Source organism: Marmota marmota, unplaced genomic scaffold, assembly GCF_001458135.2.
Source record: "Marmota marmota marmota unplaced genomic scaffold, marMar, whole genome shotgun sequence".
In the NCBI taxonomy this organism is placed as follows: Eukaryota; Metazoa; Chordata; class Mammalia; order Rodentia; family Sciuridae; genus Marmota; species Marmota marmota.
This window is the reverse complement of record NW_026000016.1, coordinates 35529410-35542660: the sequence shown is the minus strand read 5'-3', so window position 1 is coordinate 35542660 and position 13251 is coordinate 35529410. Positions and strand designations below refer to the sequence as shown.

Genomic DNA, 13251 nt, shown 5'->3' with positions numbered 1-13251 from the left:
GGGGGGGGGGGGTCTACAAACTTTTTCTGTAAAGAACTAGATTGTAACTATTTTAGGCTTTGTAGGCTATATGGTCTGTGTTGCAACTACTTAGCACTGCTGTGGTAGTGCACAGACAACTATAGGCAATATCTAAACAAATGAATGTTCCTGTGTGCCAATGAAACTTAGTTTACAAAAGTAAGTAGCAGCCTCACTGAGCACAACTGTAATCACAGCAACTAGGGAGGGTGAGGCAGGAGGATCCCAAGTCCAAAGCCAACCTCAACAAATTAGTGAGGTCCTAAGCAACTTAGCAAGATCCTGTCTCAAAATAAAAATTTCTTTTAAAAGGGCTGGGTATGAAGCTTCGCAGCTAAGCACCTCTGGGTTCAATCACTGGTACCAAAAAAAAAAAAAAAAAAAGTATCAGACCAGCCATCCCCTGATGCATAGTATTAACTTAGTTAATCTTCCAAAGTTCTATGAGGTAATTACTATTATCACTACCACCATTTTCAGATGAAGAAACCAAGAGTCTTAGACACTAAATAACTTGACCTCAAGCAAGAGAGGTTGAACCAGAGTTTGGACCCACATTACTGCACTTCAGAGCCCCTGGTGGTGCCTATCAGATGCACCTCTCAGTGGGCCCTGGAGAAAAAGGGAGGAACCCCAGCTCCTGCTTATCCCAAGGGCCTCACTGCTTCCTGTTAGGAAGAACTCTCCAGTGTTCAGTATTCTCATTCAGTAATTAGGGAATGATGCTAATATGTGTGTCATAGTGTTGTCAGGGTTAAAATGGGTTAAACAGGTAAATTAGCTGGCTCCAGGCTTGGACACAGCCCTAAAAAGTATAATCCTAACCCAGGATTGATTCTAGTCTTGGGTTCCATATACATCTTTCCATATCATTCCCTTGTCCTCTCCTCAACCAGAACAGTCCTGGATTCTCTTCATGGCCCTGCATACAGCAACCCTCTTGCACTGTGGCCTTGTCCATTAGCCCCAGCTTCCCTATTGATCAAGCGCTTGAGTGCTTGGCCAGGCATGGTAGGTCTGAGGGTCAGGAGATTAATGGGGATGGCCATCCCCTCGGGCAGCCTCCTGAGGGGTTCCTAGATAACAGCGGGTCATTGGAGATTCACAGAATCAGAAATGAGGAAGGGTCCTAAAGTACTAGAGTCAAAACAGGCCTTCCTAGGGGGAAAGCTTTGTGTGACCAAATCACACAAAGTGTGATGCTTGCTCCCCTTTTTTTTTTCTCTTGATTTAAATAGAGCAAATTTGAAAGTCCTCCTAATTCCCTAAAAGTAGCTCAGGTAGACTCTGGATGGTTCTGAGTGGTTTCCCTTCAGTGAGACTGACCTAAGGCATCCTCAGGATACGCGTGGGGGTGTCAGCAGCAGCAGAGATGCCTTTTAGCCATTGCATACTTTTCTGTTCACCAATGTAGTATGCTGTGCTGCCAGGAAAATGAGGAAGCAGAGATTTCCTAACAATTTGGACAGAATCACACTTCTCTTCCAAGGAATTAAGGTCAGAACTACATCACTCTTCATCCTGGTTGGTTGCCTATCATCACATCTCTTCTGGCTACTATGGTGTCACCTGGTCTGGCCTTGGTCGCCCTCCCTTGATAGGCCCCATGGAAGAGGGCTTCATTGCTTCTGCCTTTCACGAAGGCCCTTCCTCTTTGTCTAACCTGTCTGGTTAAATATCAATAAAGCCAGTTTCTCCCATAGGTCACCTAGAGGGTTTTTTTGGTTGTTTTTAAGGTTAGGGTTGGAGGAGAGCCCTGGCAGTTCTTTGGCGCAGCTGCTTCTTCACAGTCTTAGATTGCTGGGCTGGGCTGTCACAGACAGAGTGTTTCAGTTCTCTCTTGTGCCATGGAAATAACATAGAGAAAAAGCTTTTCTTCCCGCCACCTTTTTTTTTTTTTTTAAACATTCATGGTAGGAAATCATCTTCTTGAGAAAGCAGATCACCGAATTCAAGGCCAGGTACAATGTTGAACAGGGAGTTGCTGGCCTCCTAGCTGGTGAGCCTCTGGCATCAAAGCCAGGGCTACTGTCTTCTAGAATACCCAGGGCACAGCTTCCAGAGCCTCCTTGGGTTACTGCATCTGGAAATTTTAACTTTTCCTAATTACTAGTCACAGTTTCTCCTCCTTTGAGCCCAGGGTCCTTCAATGGGCCTTAGGAAGGTTTGGAAGATAACATATTTGCATCCCCCTCATACTGCTGAATGTGAGTATTAGGGAGTTGGCTGCAAATATTCCTGGCAAGGCCTGAGAAGAACTGAGAAATGGACAATTTGCAGTTGAGCAGCCCATCCCTGACTGGGCAGCTTTCCTTGGTCAGTGTGGTGTTGCTTCCCAACTGTCCATGGCTTGAAGTCTATCGTGGAGCACTGGGCCAGCCTTTGTATTCCCACCTCATCACCCAGTTCTACAGCCTTCACCTTCCAGAGAAAGCGATCTCTCTTGGCTCTTCAGCTTAGTAGCCTCCCTTGCAGAGGAGCCTTGGAGAAAGGCCAGGGGCTTCTGCTATATCCTCAAGATCCTCCCAGGTACCGCCCCAGTACTTAACAGCGGCCCTTGACCCTGTGTGTTTTTGTCTAATCTAGTCACTAATAGCTTGAATCTTGGGCCTGGAAACAAGTCACAAAAGAGTCACAGAAGGCTAAAGGGGATATTCTTTGGGGAAAGTAGCACCAATTCAATCATACATGGGGTGTGACACAGAGGCTGTGCCCCAGCAATGTGTGTGAACAAGAGGGTTAAGGCTTTTATACTCACTTCAAAGAGTTTTCCAATGTGTTCTCTTGGCTTATCTTTCCATATCTTCCTGGCATAGACTAAACCTATTACATCAAACATCCCCACTAAGAAAAGTATTTGTAAAGTGAAAAAAATTTTAATTCCCCAGACACATTTTTAAAATTTTTTTAAGTTGACAAATTCTGCATCTTTAATGAGAATTCCTGGTGTTCTTAGATCTAACATACTGTTTTTTTTTTTTTAAATTGAGGTAAAAGCCACACAACATAAAATTAGCCATTTATAAGCATATAATTCAGTGGTATGCAGTATGTTCACAACATTACACAACCCTTGGGCAGGTTTTAAATTACTTGTATCACAAAGAAAACATGGCCATTCCTAGGAATAATGAAATTAAATGATAGTTTATATAATATGATGAATCATATAATTTTGATTAATCATATAATTTATTCCAATAGAAGATATGTGAGAGGTCAACTGGTCTCATTAACCCCACTCTACCAAGACTGTCCCAAAGGCATCCTGACCTTACAAAGCCTCCACCCACACCCTCGCCTTCCCTCTTGATCCTCTCTTCCTGGTGCCAGTCCTTCCCTGGAGTCTGAGTCTCATCTCCAGTCTCCTCTCCTTCAGCCCTCCCAGCCAACCCACTTCTACACCTAAGTATGTGACCTCACAAAGTGCTCCCCAGACATGGGCCATTGCTTTGGGTCCGGCCGTCCTCACCTTCCTTTGCTCCCTTGTAGTCTCTTTCCATAAATTCCCAGCTGGGCTGTCTTCCACACTTACAATCCCAAAAAAGGATCAAAATCATGGGGTAAAGTGTGCAGTTACTGGCTATGGTATTCATTTGGGAATCTTCACCATGTGCTCCTCCCATCTCTTCCAACTAGTGTCACACAGATCTTTCTAGGTATTTCCAAAAGCTAGTTAAGTTGTACAGGAGTTGGGCACAGGCCCTGGAAAAGCTGGGAAGCCAAATAGGATACTTGGAGGGAGGCATCCATACTCCTCCAGGGCTGAAGGCACCAGGGAGGGGACCAAGGAGCTGGGGATCATGCTGGGTCAGCCTGGTGGGAATTAGTCCATGAAGAGGGGTCTTTGGGCAGTGGAGTCTTAGAGCCATGGGAGAGACCCAGTCATATTGAGATGCTGCCCAGCACTGGGAGACTGGGAAGAAATCCTCTGGCTTCTCCCCTCCTCCTACTTCCATCTCCTGCCACTGCCTTTCATTGACTGAAACCAGCCAGAAGCCAGGGAGCCTGGAAAGCAGAGTTTGTGGAGGTAAGCCTCACCCCACCTCATGGTGCAGACCCTTGCAGAACAAAAGTAGTGAGTAAGCAAGCCAGCAAGTGACCACAGTGTTCCTTTACTTCCACTATAGTGACAGTTAATTACTAACCATTCTAAGAGCTTTTATGATACCCTCTGGGAAATTCTTTTATGACTTTCATCTAGAAAACGCCTCCTTCTTGGGGACTAGCTGAAATGCTTTCTTCTCAGTGAAATCAGCATGGACACCTCAAAAAATGTTAGCTACCCCTCATCTGGGCTTCAACAGTTCTTTGTGTAAATCTCTTGGTGGCACTTGCCACCAGGATATTACAATTTATCATTTCTATGTCTGATTTCTTCTGCCCTTGGAGGGCCGCAGGTGTGGTCACAATGTCACAGGCTTTTGCATTCTTAAGATCTAGTGCAGGATGCAGTCAGTACAGCTGCATCGGTGCCAGGAACATACGGACTAGCAGGCTGTGGAGGGTTCTTGCCCAAGATTCCACAGCTGGTGAGTGGCTGAGCATGTGGTGGGATTGTCTGTCCACAATCTCTTACCCAGGAGACTTGGTCATGTGTCCTTTTTACTCTGGGATATGCTTTGCTGTAATCAGAACTACCCAAGAATCAGCACTTGAAAACCCTGGAGACACAATTCCTGGGCTTATATCCTAGGAACTGTAATGTAGTGTTTAAAAATTTTCCAGACCTCCATGAATCCAGAGAGGGTGTCAGGGATCTCTACAGGTGGTGTGGACAGACAGACAAGGATTGACCTTTCTTCATTAAACCTCGAGACTAAATTAACATGTGGCCTTTTTGTTGTAGCTAAAGGCTCAATGCGTGCTGCTTCTGTATGTGAAACTATTATATGTTCCTCAGAAACAAATAAATCAGAAGGAATGTATTAGTAAAGAATTTAAGTTGCGACATGCACATCTGTTCTTGGAATTCTCAAAAAAAAAAAATTCTCCTGGAAAAGATGCATCCATTTGTTAAAAATCAAAAACAACAACAGAAATGGTGTTTAAAAGAAACTCTGTGGTTCTTAGGGAGCAGAGAGGTGAGATTTTTCTCTTTCTTGACCTGAGCTAATAACTCCTCAGCAGGAGGAGCACACTGTACACTCCGTCACCCACAGGAATCAGGTACTGTTGACTACAGAAAGACGATGTGCAAGTTCTATTGTTAGTGGCTTTGATGATTTCTTCCTTTTTTGTAAGAACTGAGCTTCTTTGCTGTTCCTGTTACATAAGCTATTATACACAGAGGGGAAAGGCTTTAATAAAGCGGGGTGCTGACTCATTCCTACGAAACAGCTGCCTGGGAATAACAGAGGACCAGCTGGAGTGCCTCATTAACTAGAGAACCATATATGTTAGGCAGAGAGCAGCCTTTTTAGTTCTGTTGTTAGGCTCTCATGTGGGTGGAGACCTGAGGAAACTTCAGAGGAAGGAGCAGGACCCCACCCTGCGAGATACCACAGCTCCCTTTGCCATACAACAACATCAGAAGTCCCTACCTTACAGTTAAATGTAAGCGTTGGGTTTTTTATGTGTGTAATGAGATAAAAACTCAATTTCATATAAACAGATATTGAACAAGACAGATAAGGGCAGTGAACAAGCCCAGTGGATGGCTTGGGCTTGCTGAATAGGACTGGGAAATGTACATATGGGTGGGGAGAAGAAGGGCCAGGCATTAGTCCTCGGGCCTCTACCAGCTGTTGAGCAGCACCAAGGAGACTGTCTGTGAGGGTCAGCTAGGGCTGGACCAGCAATTGTGAAAGTGGCAAGATAAGAACCTACACAATAGCCTACTAGAGCAGTGGGTCCCAAAGTGTGCTTCAGGGTCCCTAAAGTGCCAGAGCATCTCCCACGAGAAAAGCATGCCCAAGATCTTGCTAACCTCGGGCAAGTTCAGGAAAAAAAAACAGTTGTGTGCACCTCTTTCCAGCTGGTGCCCATGGACCTCCTGCATTGGTGGCTTGAAACCAGCCATGGAGGGAGTATTTATAGCCACAGAAGTTGGCAAATGCTACAGACTGGAGCTTTTCCTCCAGGAGAGCATATTGTTAAACATTTACAAGCACATCCCTGATTGGGTTGCCTGACACCCGTCCAGAGGGTCTGTACTGTCAGAACTATTTTCATAATACTAAAACATCCTTCACCACTTTCGCTCTTCTTTCCCAAATGCTCAGAGTTGCTTTCCAGACGCTGTGACACGTGATGCTGCAGATCAAATGTAGGAGCAGATGCCAGAATTCAGCTGTCTTCTTGTAAGCCAGATAGTAAAGAGATGTGCAAAAACAGTGCCACTCTTTTTACTGATTTTTTTTTGTGTGTGTGTGGGAAAATGTTTTTTTTCCTCAAAGATATTATTTATATTAAACATATGATTGGCTTCTTATGTTAAAGTGAATCAATAAAGAAATAGTGTTAAGTTTATCACTTCTAATCTCAAATACAGTAAATATTGATAGATAAAATTCACATAAACAAAATACCTTAGGAGTCTTCATTTTTTTTTTTTTAGGAGTCTTCATTTTAAAAAATAGATTTATTTTAGAGCAACGTTCGCTTCACAGCAAAACTGAGAGGAAGTTTAGCATATCGATTTTTTTTCTTTCCTGGATTGTGCCTTTGGTGTTATATCAAAAAGTCATTGCCAAACCCAAGAACTAGATTTTTTCTCCTACACTGTCTTCTAGGAATTTTATAGTTTTTCATTTTATATTTGTATCTGTGATCCATTATAATTTAAATTTTGGGATGTGTGTAAGATCTGTGTCTAGGCTCATTTTTTTTTTTTTTTTCAATGTGATGTCCCGTTGTTGCGGCACCATTTGGCTTTGCATCATTGAACAGTACTACCTTGTCAAAGGTCAGTTAGCTGTATTGATGTGAGCCTATTTCTGGGCTCTCTCTCCTTCCATGGGTCTGTTTATCTGTTATTCCCACACTAACACTGTTGTTGATTACTGTAGTAAGTGTTGAAGTTGAGTGGTGTCAGTCCTCCAATGTTGTTCTTCTCCTTCAGTATTTTGTTGGCTATCCTGGGTCTTTGTGTCCTGAATTTTTAAGGGTATCGTCTAGTTTATTTGTATTGTTAGAATAAAATTTACCAGGTTACTAAAGAGCAGCAATTTATCTCACAGTTCTGGAGGCTGGGAAGTCCAAGGCACTGGCAGGTTCAGTGTTTGGTGAGGGCTATTCTGTTTCTAAGGTGGCACATTTTGCTATATCCTCACATGAGGAGAATAGAAGGGCAAAATGTCTTGCTAATTCCCTCTGGCCCCTTTATAAGGTTGCTAATCCCATTCATGAGGGTGCTACCCTCATGATGTAATCACTTCCTAAAAGCCCCACCTCTTAGTACTATCACATTGGATCTTAAGTTCCAACATAGGAATTTGGGGGGCACATTTATAGTCAAACCATACTACATGTGAAAGGGGAGGAGTCCTGAGACCACAAAGTTTGAGAACTGCTGTTGTAGAGAAAGATGGACATATAGATGAGTGCAGCAGATTCTTGTGCTGGGAAAGAAGACAGAATGTAGTGGAGGGAAACTGAACTGAGTTTTGTACATCTCCCTGCTTGTTCTAGAGACTGAATGAGTCTGTTAACTTTAGGGTGCATCTCCAAGATTCCATATGTAGATGCTGTGTGACACAGGCATGATCCTGGTCTTAGAAGAGAATCCCAGAGGGTCGTAGAACATGACCTCAGGGTGTAGGATGTGAAATGTCATCCTTCCTTGAGACTAGAGACCACAGGGCAGGTTAAGGCAGTGGGAAATTGGTTCTTGCAGTTTTCTGAGAGAAAGGTGGCTTTTTGGTTATTAGGGTTGTGCATGAAAATCATGCAAAGAGGCATACCTCTTCATCTTCAGAATTAAAACTTTGTTAAGTACCAAGAACAAACCATGTTAAAAGGGGAATAATAACACTCACCTCTCACCTGTCAAGATTTACAGGAAACACATGCTAAAGTGAAGAGGTGGGGGTAGGTTCTGGTCTCAAACCTCAGGATTAAAAAAAAAGTCCCCTGGTCTGCCAGACTCCTCCAAGGACAAAGCTTATTTGCCTAAAGAGGCCAGTTGTTTACTCTGCTCCTTTCTACCCAGCCACACTCCAGATTTCCACCACTCTGGCAGGGAGAGAAGCCAGACAGGTTACATAGGAAAGAAAGGCAAGCAGATGACCCAAGCAGAGCTGGGTGGCAAACGGGGCTGTGTGTCTCTCCCCTGGCTTGTTGGAGCTTGCAGCTGCTCCCAGGCCCAGCAGAGTCATAAGGATCTCCAGAGCAGCCAAACCAAGCAAGTCTGCAGGCCAGGCCTTCCCAACCCTGGCCATGTGGAGGGGTAGCATCCCCAGTAACCACTCCAAAAAGCCTCCTATCTTTTAACCTTTTGCCAGATTCTGAAAGCACATTTCTACACGGTGCACCAAAGTAACCTCTGCTGGCAAGGCTGGATTATTCTCAATCTGGGAACAACCAGTATATTCCGAAGGTCCTAAAATGTTCAGAAATCTGCTGTGTGTGTGTGTGTGTGTGTGTGTGTGTGTGTGTGTGTTATTTTGCAGAGGGAAGATCTAGAGTTTTCATGACATTTTCAAAGAGGGGGGCATCTTGCACACACACACAAAAATGTTAAAAATGGCTACATTAGAGACCAGCACTAATGAAGTTGCACTATTGAGGGTTTTTCAACGTTTTGTAGAATTAAAAATATTATTTAAATGAATAGCTGACTTGTTCTCCACGCCAGGCATAATGCTAGATGTGGGAATACAGTGAGGAACAAGACCAGATGCGAACTGTGTGTCACTGAGGGACACAAACATAAATCAAAAAATTGCACCAATGCATGTCTAATGTCAAACTAAGTGTTGCACTGGAGGAACGGAACCTGGTTCTATGAATGATGTGATTTAGTGGATGTTTAGCTTTTGTTTTCTGTATTTATTTATTTTTTAATTGATAATGCATTCATTTTTAAAAACTGAAAAGGATGATGTAGTGAAAAATCTTGTTCCTCATCCACTCATATTCCCAACCCTCTCTGAAGGCCAAATGCATGTTTTACAAACTGGTCATAGACCAGGAGAAGAGAAAGCTTAACCTGAATATATGACTCTTGAAAGACACAACTGGAGTATAAGTTCATCAAGAAAAGAAGACTGGAAAGAGACAAAGATGTTCCAGACACAGGCAACAGTCTTGCAAAGGCCCTGTGGTAGGTGTATTAAAAGAACCAAAAGAATGCATACATGGCAGGAGTGCTGAAAGCAAGGGTGAGAGAGACCAGGATATCGCTGAGTGGGAAGGATACAGCCTTGTAGCCTGTTCAGCACTGTAGACTTTCCCTCAGAGATTGGGGAAGCCCCTGAGAGACAAAGGGTGAAAACTTTAAATCATACTTGAATTTTGAAAATAATTACTCTGGCTAGGTAGCATGGAAAATGAATTGGAAGAGGAAGCAGTTAATGGTTTCCTTTTTCATTCAGGTGAGAAATGATGCAACTTGGCACTGGTCTTGGTTGGGTTGCTATCTCTAACAAGGTACCATAGACTGGGGAGCTTATCAACAACAGAAATTTCACTCTCATAGTTCTGGATATTCTAAGTCTGAGATGAAGGTACCAGTATGGTTGAGTTCTGATGAGGACCCTCTCTTGCAGTTTGCAGATTTATTGTTTGCAGCAAGAGGGTGAAGGAGCTTTTCATTTATTTATTTTTCCACATATTTTACTGATGTATTATAGTTGCACATAATGATGGGATTTGTCGTTAAATACTCATACTTGCACACAATGTAACTTCCCTCCTCCCTGCCTGTCTCCCACCCTTTGGTCCCTTTCTTCTATTGATCTCCCTTTGATCCACCCCATCTTTCTTTTCCTTTTCCTCTCTAGCTTCCGTATATGAGAGAAAACACGACCCTTGACCTTCTGAGTTGGACTTATTTCGCTTAACATGACGTTCTCTAGTTCCATGCATTTTCTTGCAAATGACATAACTTCATTTTTCTTTATGGCTAAATAAAACTCCAATTGTGTATATATACCACATGTGCTTCATTCCTTGATGGATAACTAGACTGGTTCCATGGTTAGGTCATGGTGAATTGTGCTGCTGTAAACGTGGGTGTGCATGCATCACTGTGGTATGAAGACTTTAATTCTTTAGGATAAATACTGAGGAGTGATATAGCAGGTCATATGTTGGGTCCATCCCTTGTCTTTCGTGGATCCTCCATACTGATTTCCATAGTGTTTGTACTAATTTATAATCCCAACAGTATAAAAATTTCTTTTTTCTCTACACCCTCTCCAGCATTTATTATTATTTGTCTTCTTGATGACTGCCATTCTGACTGGTGTGAGATGAAATCTCAGTTTAGTTTTGATTTACATTTGCCTAATTGCTAAAGAGGTTGAACATGTTTTTATATATTTGTTGGCCATTTATATTTCTTCTTTTGAAAAGTGTCTGTTTAATTCATTTGTCTGGCCTCTTTTATAAGGTCACTAATTTTATTCATGCGTGCTCTACCCTCTTGACCTATTTACCTTCCTCAGGCTACACTTTCTAATTGCATCACCTCATGGGTGAGGATTTCAACATGAATTTCCGGGGCCAGGGGGAGACAAAAATTCAGTCTGTTAAGATAGAGGAGTGGGAAGAAAGTGCGTGTGAGGGAGTGAGGGGAGATCAAGATTGATGGTAAGAAATGTATTTGTGTATAAGACATTTGCTTCTGAAATTTTTTTTTTTTTAACAAAACATCTGTTTCAATTCTCTCGATTTTGGAAGAAAAACCCATAATAGTTTGCTTATAATGTACTTAACCCCTGGCAATATTTTATCCAAACATGTGGCCAAACTGACATGGAAATGTAGCATCCTATAAAAGGTTAATGAACAAAGAGCTAAAGTCTCAGAGAATCTTGCTAGAGGTCATCTGGACCAGTTTCCTGGCCCGGTACCCCAAGGTCATCTCACCTTTGCAGGAGCCTCCCCATTGGCAGGAAGTTATTATTGTTGTTAACAGATCATAACAGAATGAGCGTGCGGGTGATGTTCACTAATTTTGAAACAAGTAATTGAACACTTGGTGGCTGTACTTGTTTGGGGTTTTCACACTTAATTTTCCTTCTCTTCCCCCGACTCCCCAGAATGGCTTTTTCAGAAGAACAAGGAGGAGCCCCCTGTGGTTTCATCCGCCAGAATTCCAGCAACTCCATCTCCTTGGACTTTGAGCCCCACACAGAATACCAGTTTGTGGAGCAGTTGGAAGAGCGCTACAAATGTGCCTTCTGCCACTCGGTACTTCACAACCCCCACCAGACGGGTTGTGGGCACCGCTTCTGCCAGCACTGCATCCTGTCCCTGAGGTGAGTGGGCAGGGCCTGCAGCTCCAGCCACAGCAGGCCAGACCCAGGCGGGCGTGTTCCCAGCATCTAAGAGTCAGCGGCGCCACTCAACTGTAATCATGGTTTTGGGAATTCCTGTTGCTGGCCACAGAACCACAATAGATAGCAGGAGCTTTCTCAGGGGTCCTCTGTGAGGGCCTAAAGAGTAACCTTCACTTTTTGCCACTTATGATATATACCTTTTCTCAAAACCCAGACTCTGCCCATTTTGCATGGCAGAATAGACCCAGTTGCACAGTCTGTCATGAGTTGGCTATCAAGAATGGATTGTATCTTACAGCATCTGTGTTGTAACTTCCCTGACTGTTCTTTCCTTGAGGTAAAGGTGCTGTCACATCCATAAAGGACTTGTTGCCATGGCTGCTGCCCACTCCAGGGCAGCTATAAACCCTGTGTTAGTCAGATTTCCATCACTATAACAAAACACCTGAGACAATTACTTTATAATGAGAAAAGGCTTATTTTAGCTCTCAGTTTTGGCGATTCCAGTCCCAAACGATCAATTGGCCCCGATATTATGGGCCTGTGGCAAGGTAGCACATCGAGGCAAGGGCATGTGGTGGAGAAAAAACACTTACCTTATCAGACAGGAAACAAAAGAAAAAGAGAGAAGGGGGCTTGGGTCTCACTATCCCACTCCAAGGGCATGCCCCCAATGACCTAAGGACCTACCACTAGGCCCCAGCTCCCAAAGGTTCTACCATCTCTCAATAGAACCAGCCTGGGGACCAATCCTTTAACACATGGGCCTTTAGGAGACATTCAACATCTCAACTGTAGCAGCCTGGGTCATGCCATTTTGAAGGTCAGCAGAGGTGAAGAAGCATTCTAAGGGGGCTTCTATAGGGTCATTAAAGCAGTTGTTTTATCCTGCTGACTTTGAAAGGGGTTATCAAGCACATTCTTATTTACTCACATGTTCATACATTCATCACTTGCTCTCCTAAGCTCTAGTGTAGGGAGGTGAACAGCTAGAGTATAGTGTGGAAAAGGACCTGATATATGTCTTCTAGAATGTCTCAATCAAGTGAAGGAGATAGATTATGGCAAAGGACAGGGGCATTTAACACTGTCTGGGGGACTCCATTCTTGACTACATACTGAAGGATGAATGGGAGTTTTTCAGGTAGACTGAAAGAAGGAGGGGCCCAGGGGTGCCTTCTGGGTAGAGAATAGCATGTGCAAAGTCAAGGTCCAGCCACCCAGGGATGGAGTGTAGCTCAAGTACTGGGCTGCTCTTAAAAAAGCAATTGAGGTTAAATGCCTAATTCTGGCTCTATTTTTATTTTTCTCTCCAGAGAATTAAATGCAGTGCCAATCTGCCCTGTAGATAAGGAGGTTATCAAATCTCAGGAGGTAAGAAAATCACTACTTTGCCTTAGCATCTGTCTGGGTGATAGTGAAGAAGAAGCTGGCATCCTGTGTTTAATTGGACCTTAAGGAGAGTGGTCAAGGGGGACCTTCCTTGGAGTCTCTATTTCTCTGTTTTCGGGTCAAGTCAGACCCTCCTACCCCTGTTTGAGAGAAGCTTGCCTGGGTCTTTGCTGACCACACCTCCACCCCAGGTCTCCTCTCCTGCTTCTTCCTCACCCCCTTCCTACACTAGCGTTAGCCACCCCAAGCTGCTGGGAGAAGTGGAGCATCCTGCCTGGATTTCACCTTCTCGTCTGGTTGATCCCTAAAACTTCCTTTTATTATATGTTTGTTAACAGCTTTATTGAGATATAATTCACATACCATGAAATTTACCTATTGAAGTGTAGAG

The 13251-nt window shown here is 43.5% G+C and overlaps 1 protein-coding gene across 4 annotated transcripts in view; it reads left to right on the top strand.

Annotated features, from left to right (window-relative positions):
- Positions 1 to 13251, top strand: part of Traf5 (TNF receptor associated factor 5) — a 45329-nt gene that overhangs the window by 13738 nt on the left and 18340 nt on the right. For 3 of the 4 annotated variants that reach the window (XM_015483678.2, XM_048809424.1, XM_048809425.1), the window contains 2 exons: positions 11229 to 11447; positions 12785 to 12842. In XM_015483678.2, the coding sequence (XP_015339164.1) occupies positions 11230 to 11447; positions 12785 to 12842 (276 nt within the window). In that variant the 5' untranslated portion in view covers position 11229. Of the gene's footprint in view, positions 1 to 6825; positions 9287 to 11228; positions 11448 to 12784; positions 12843 to 13251 lie in introns of those variants that run through there. The other variant, XM_048809426.1, reaches the window with a different exon arrangement.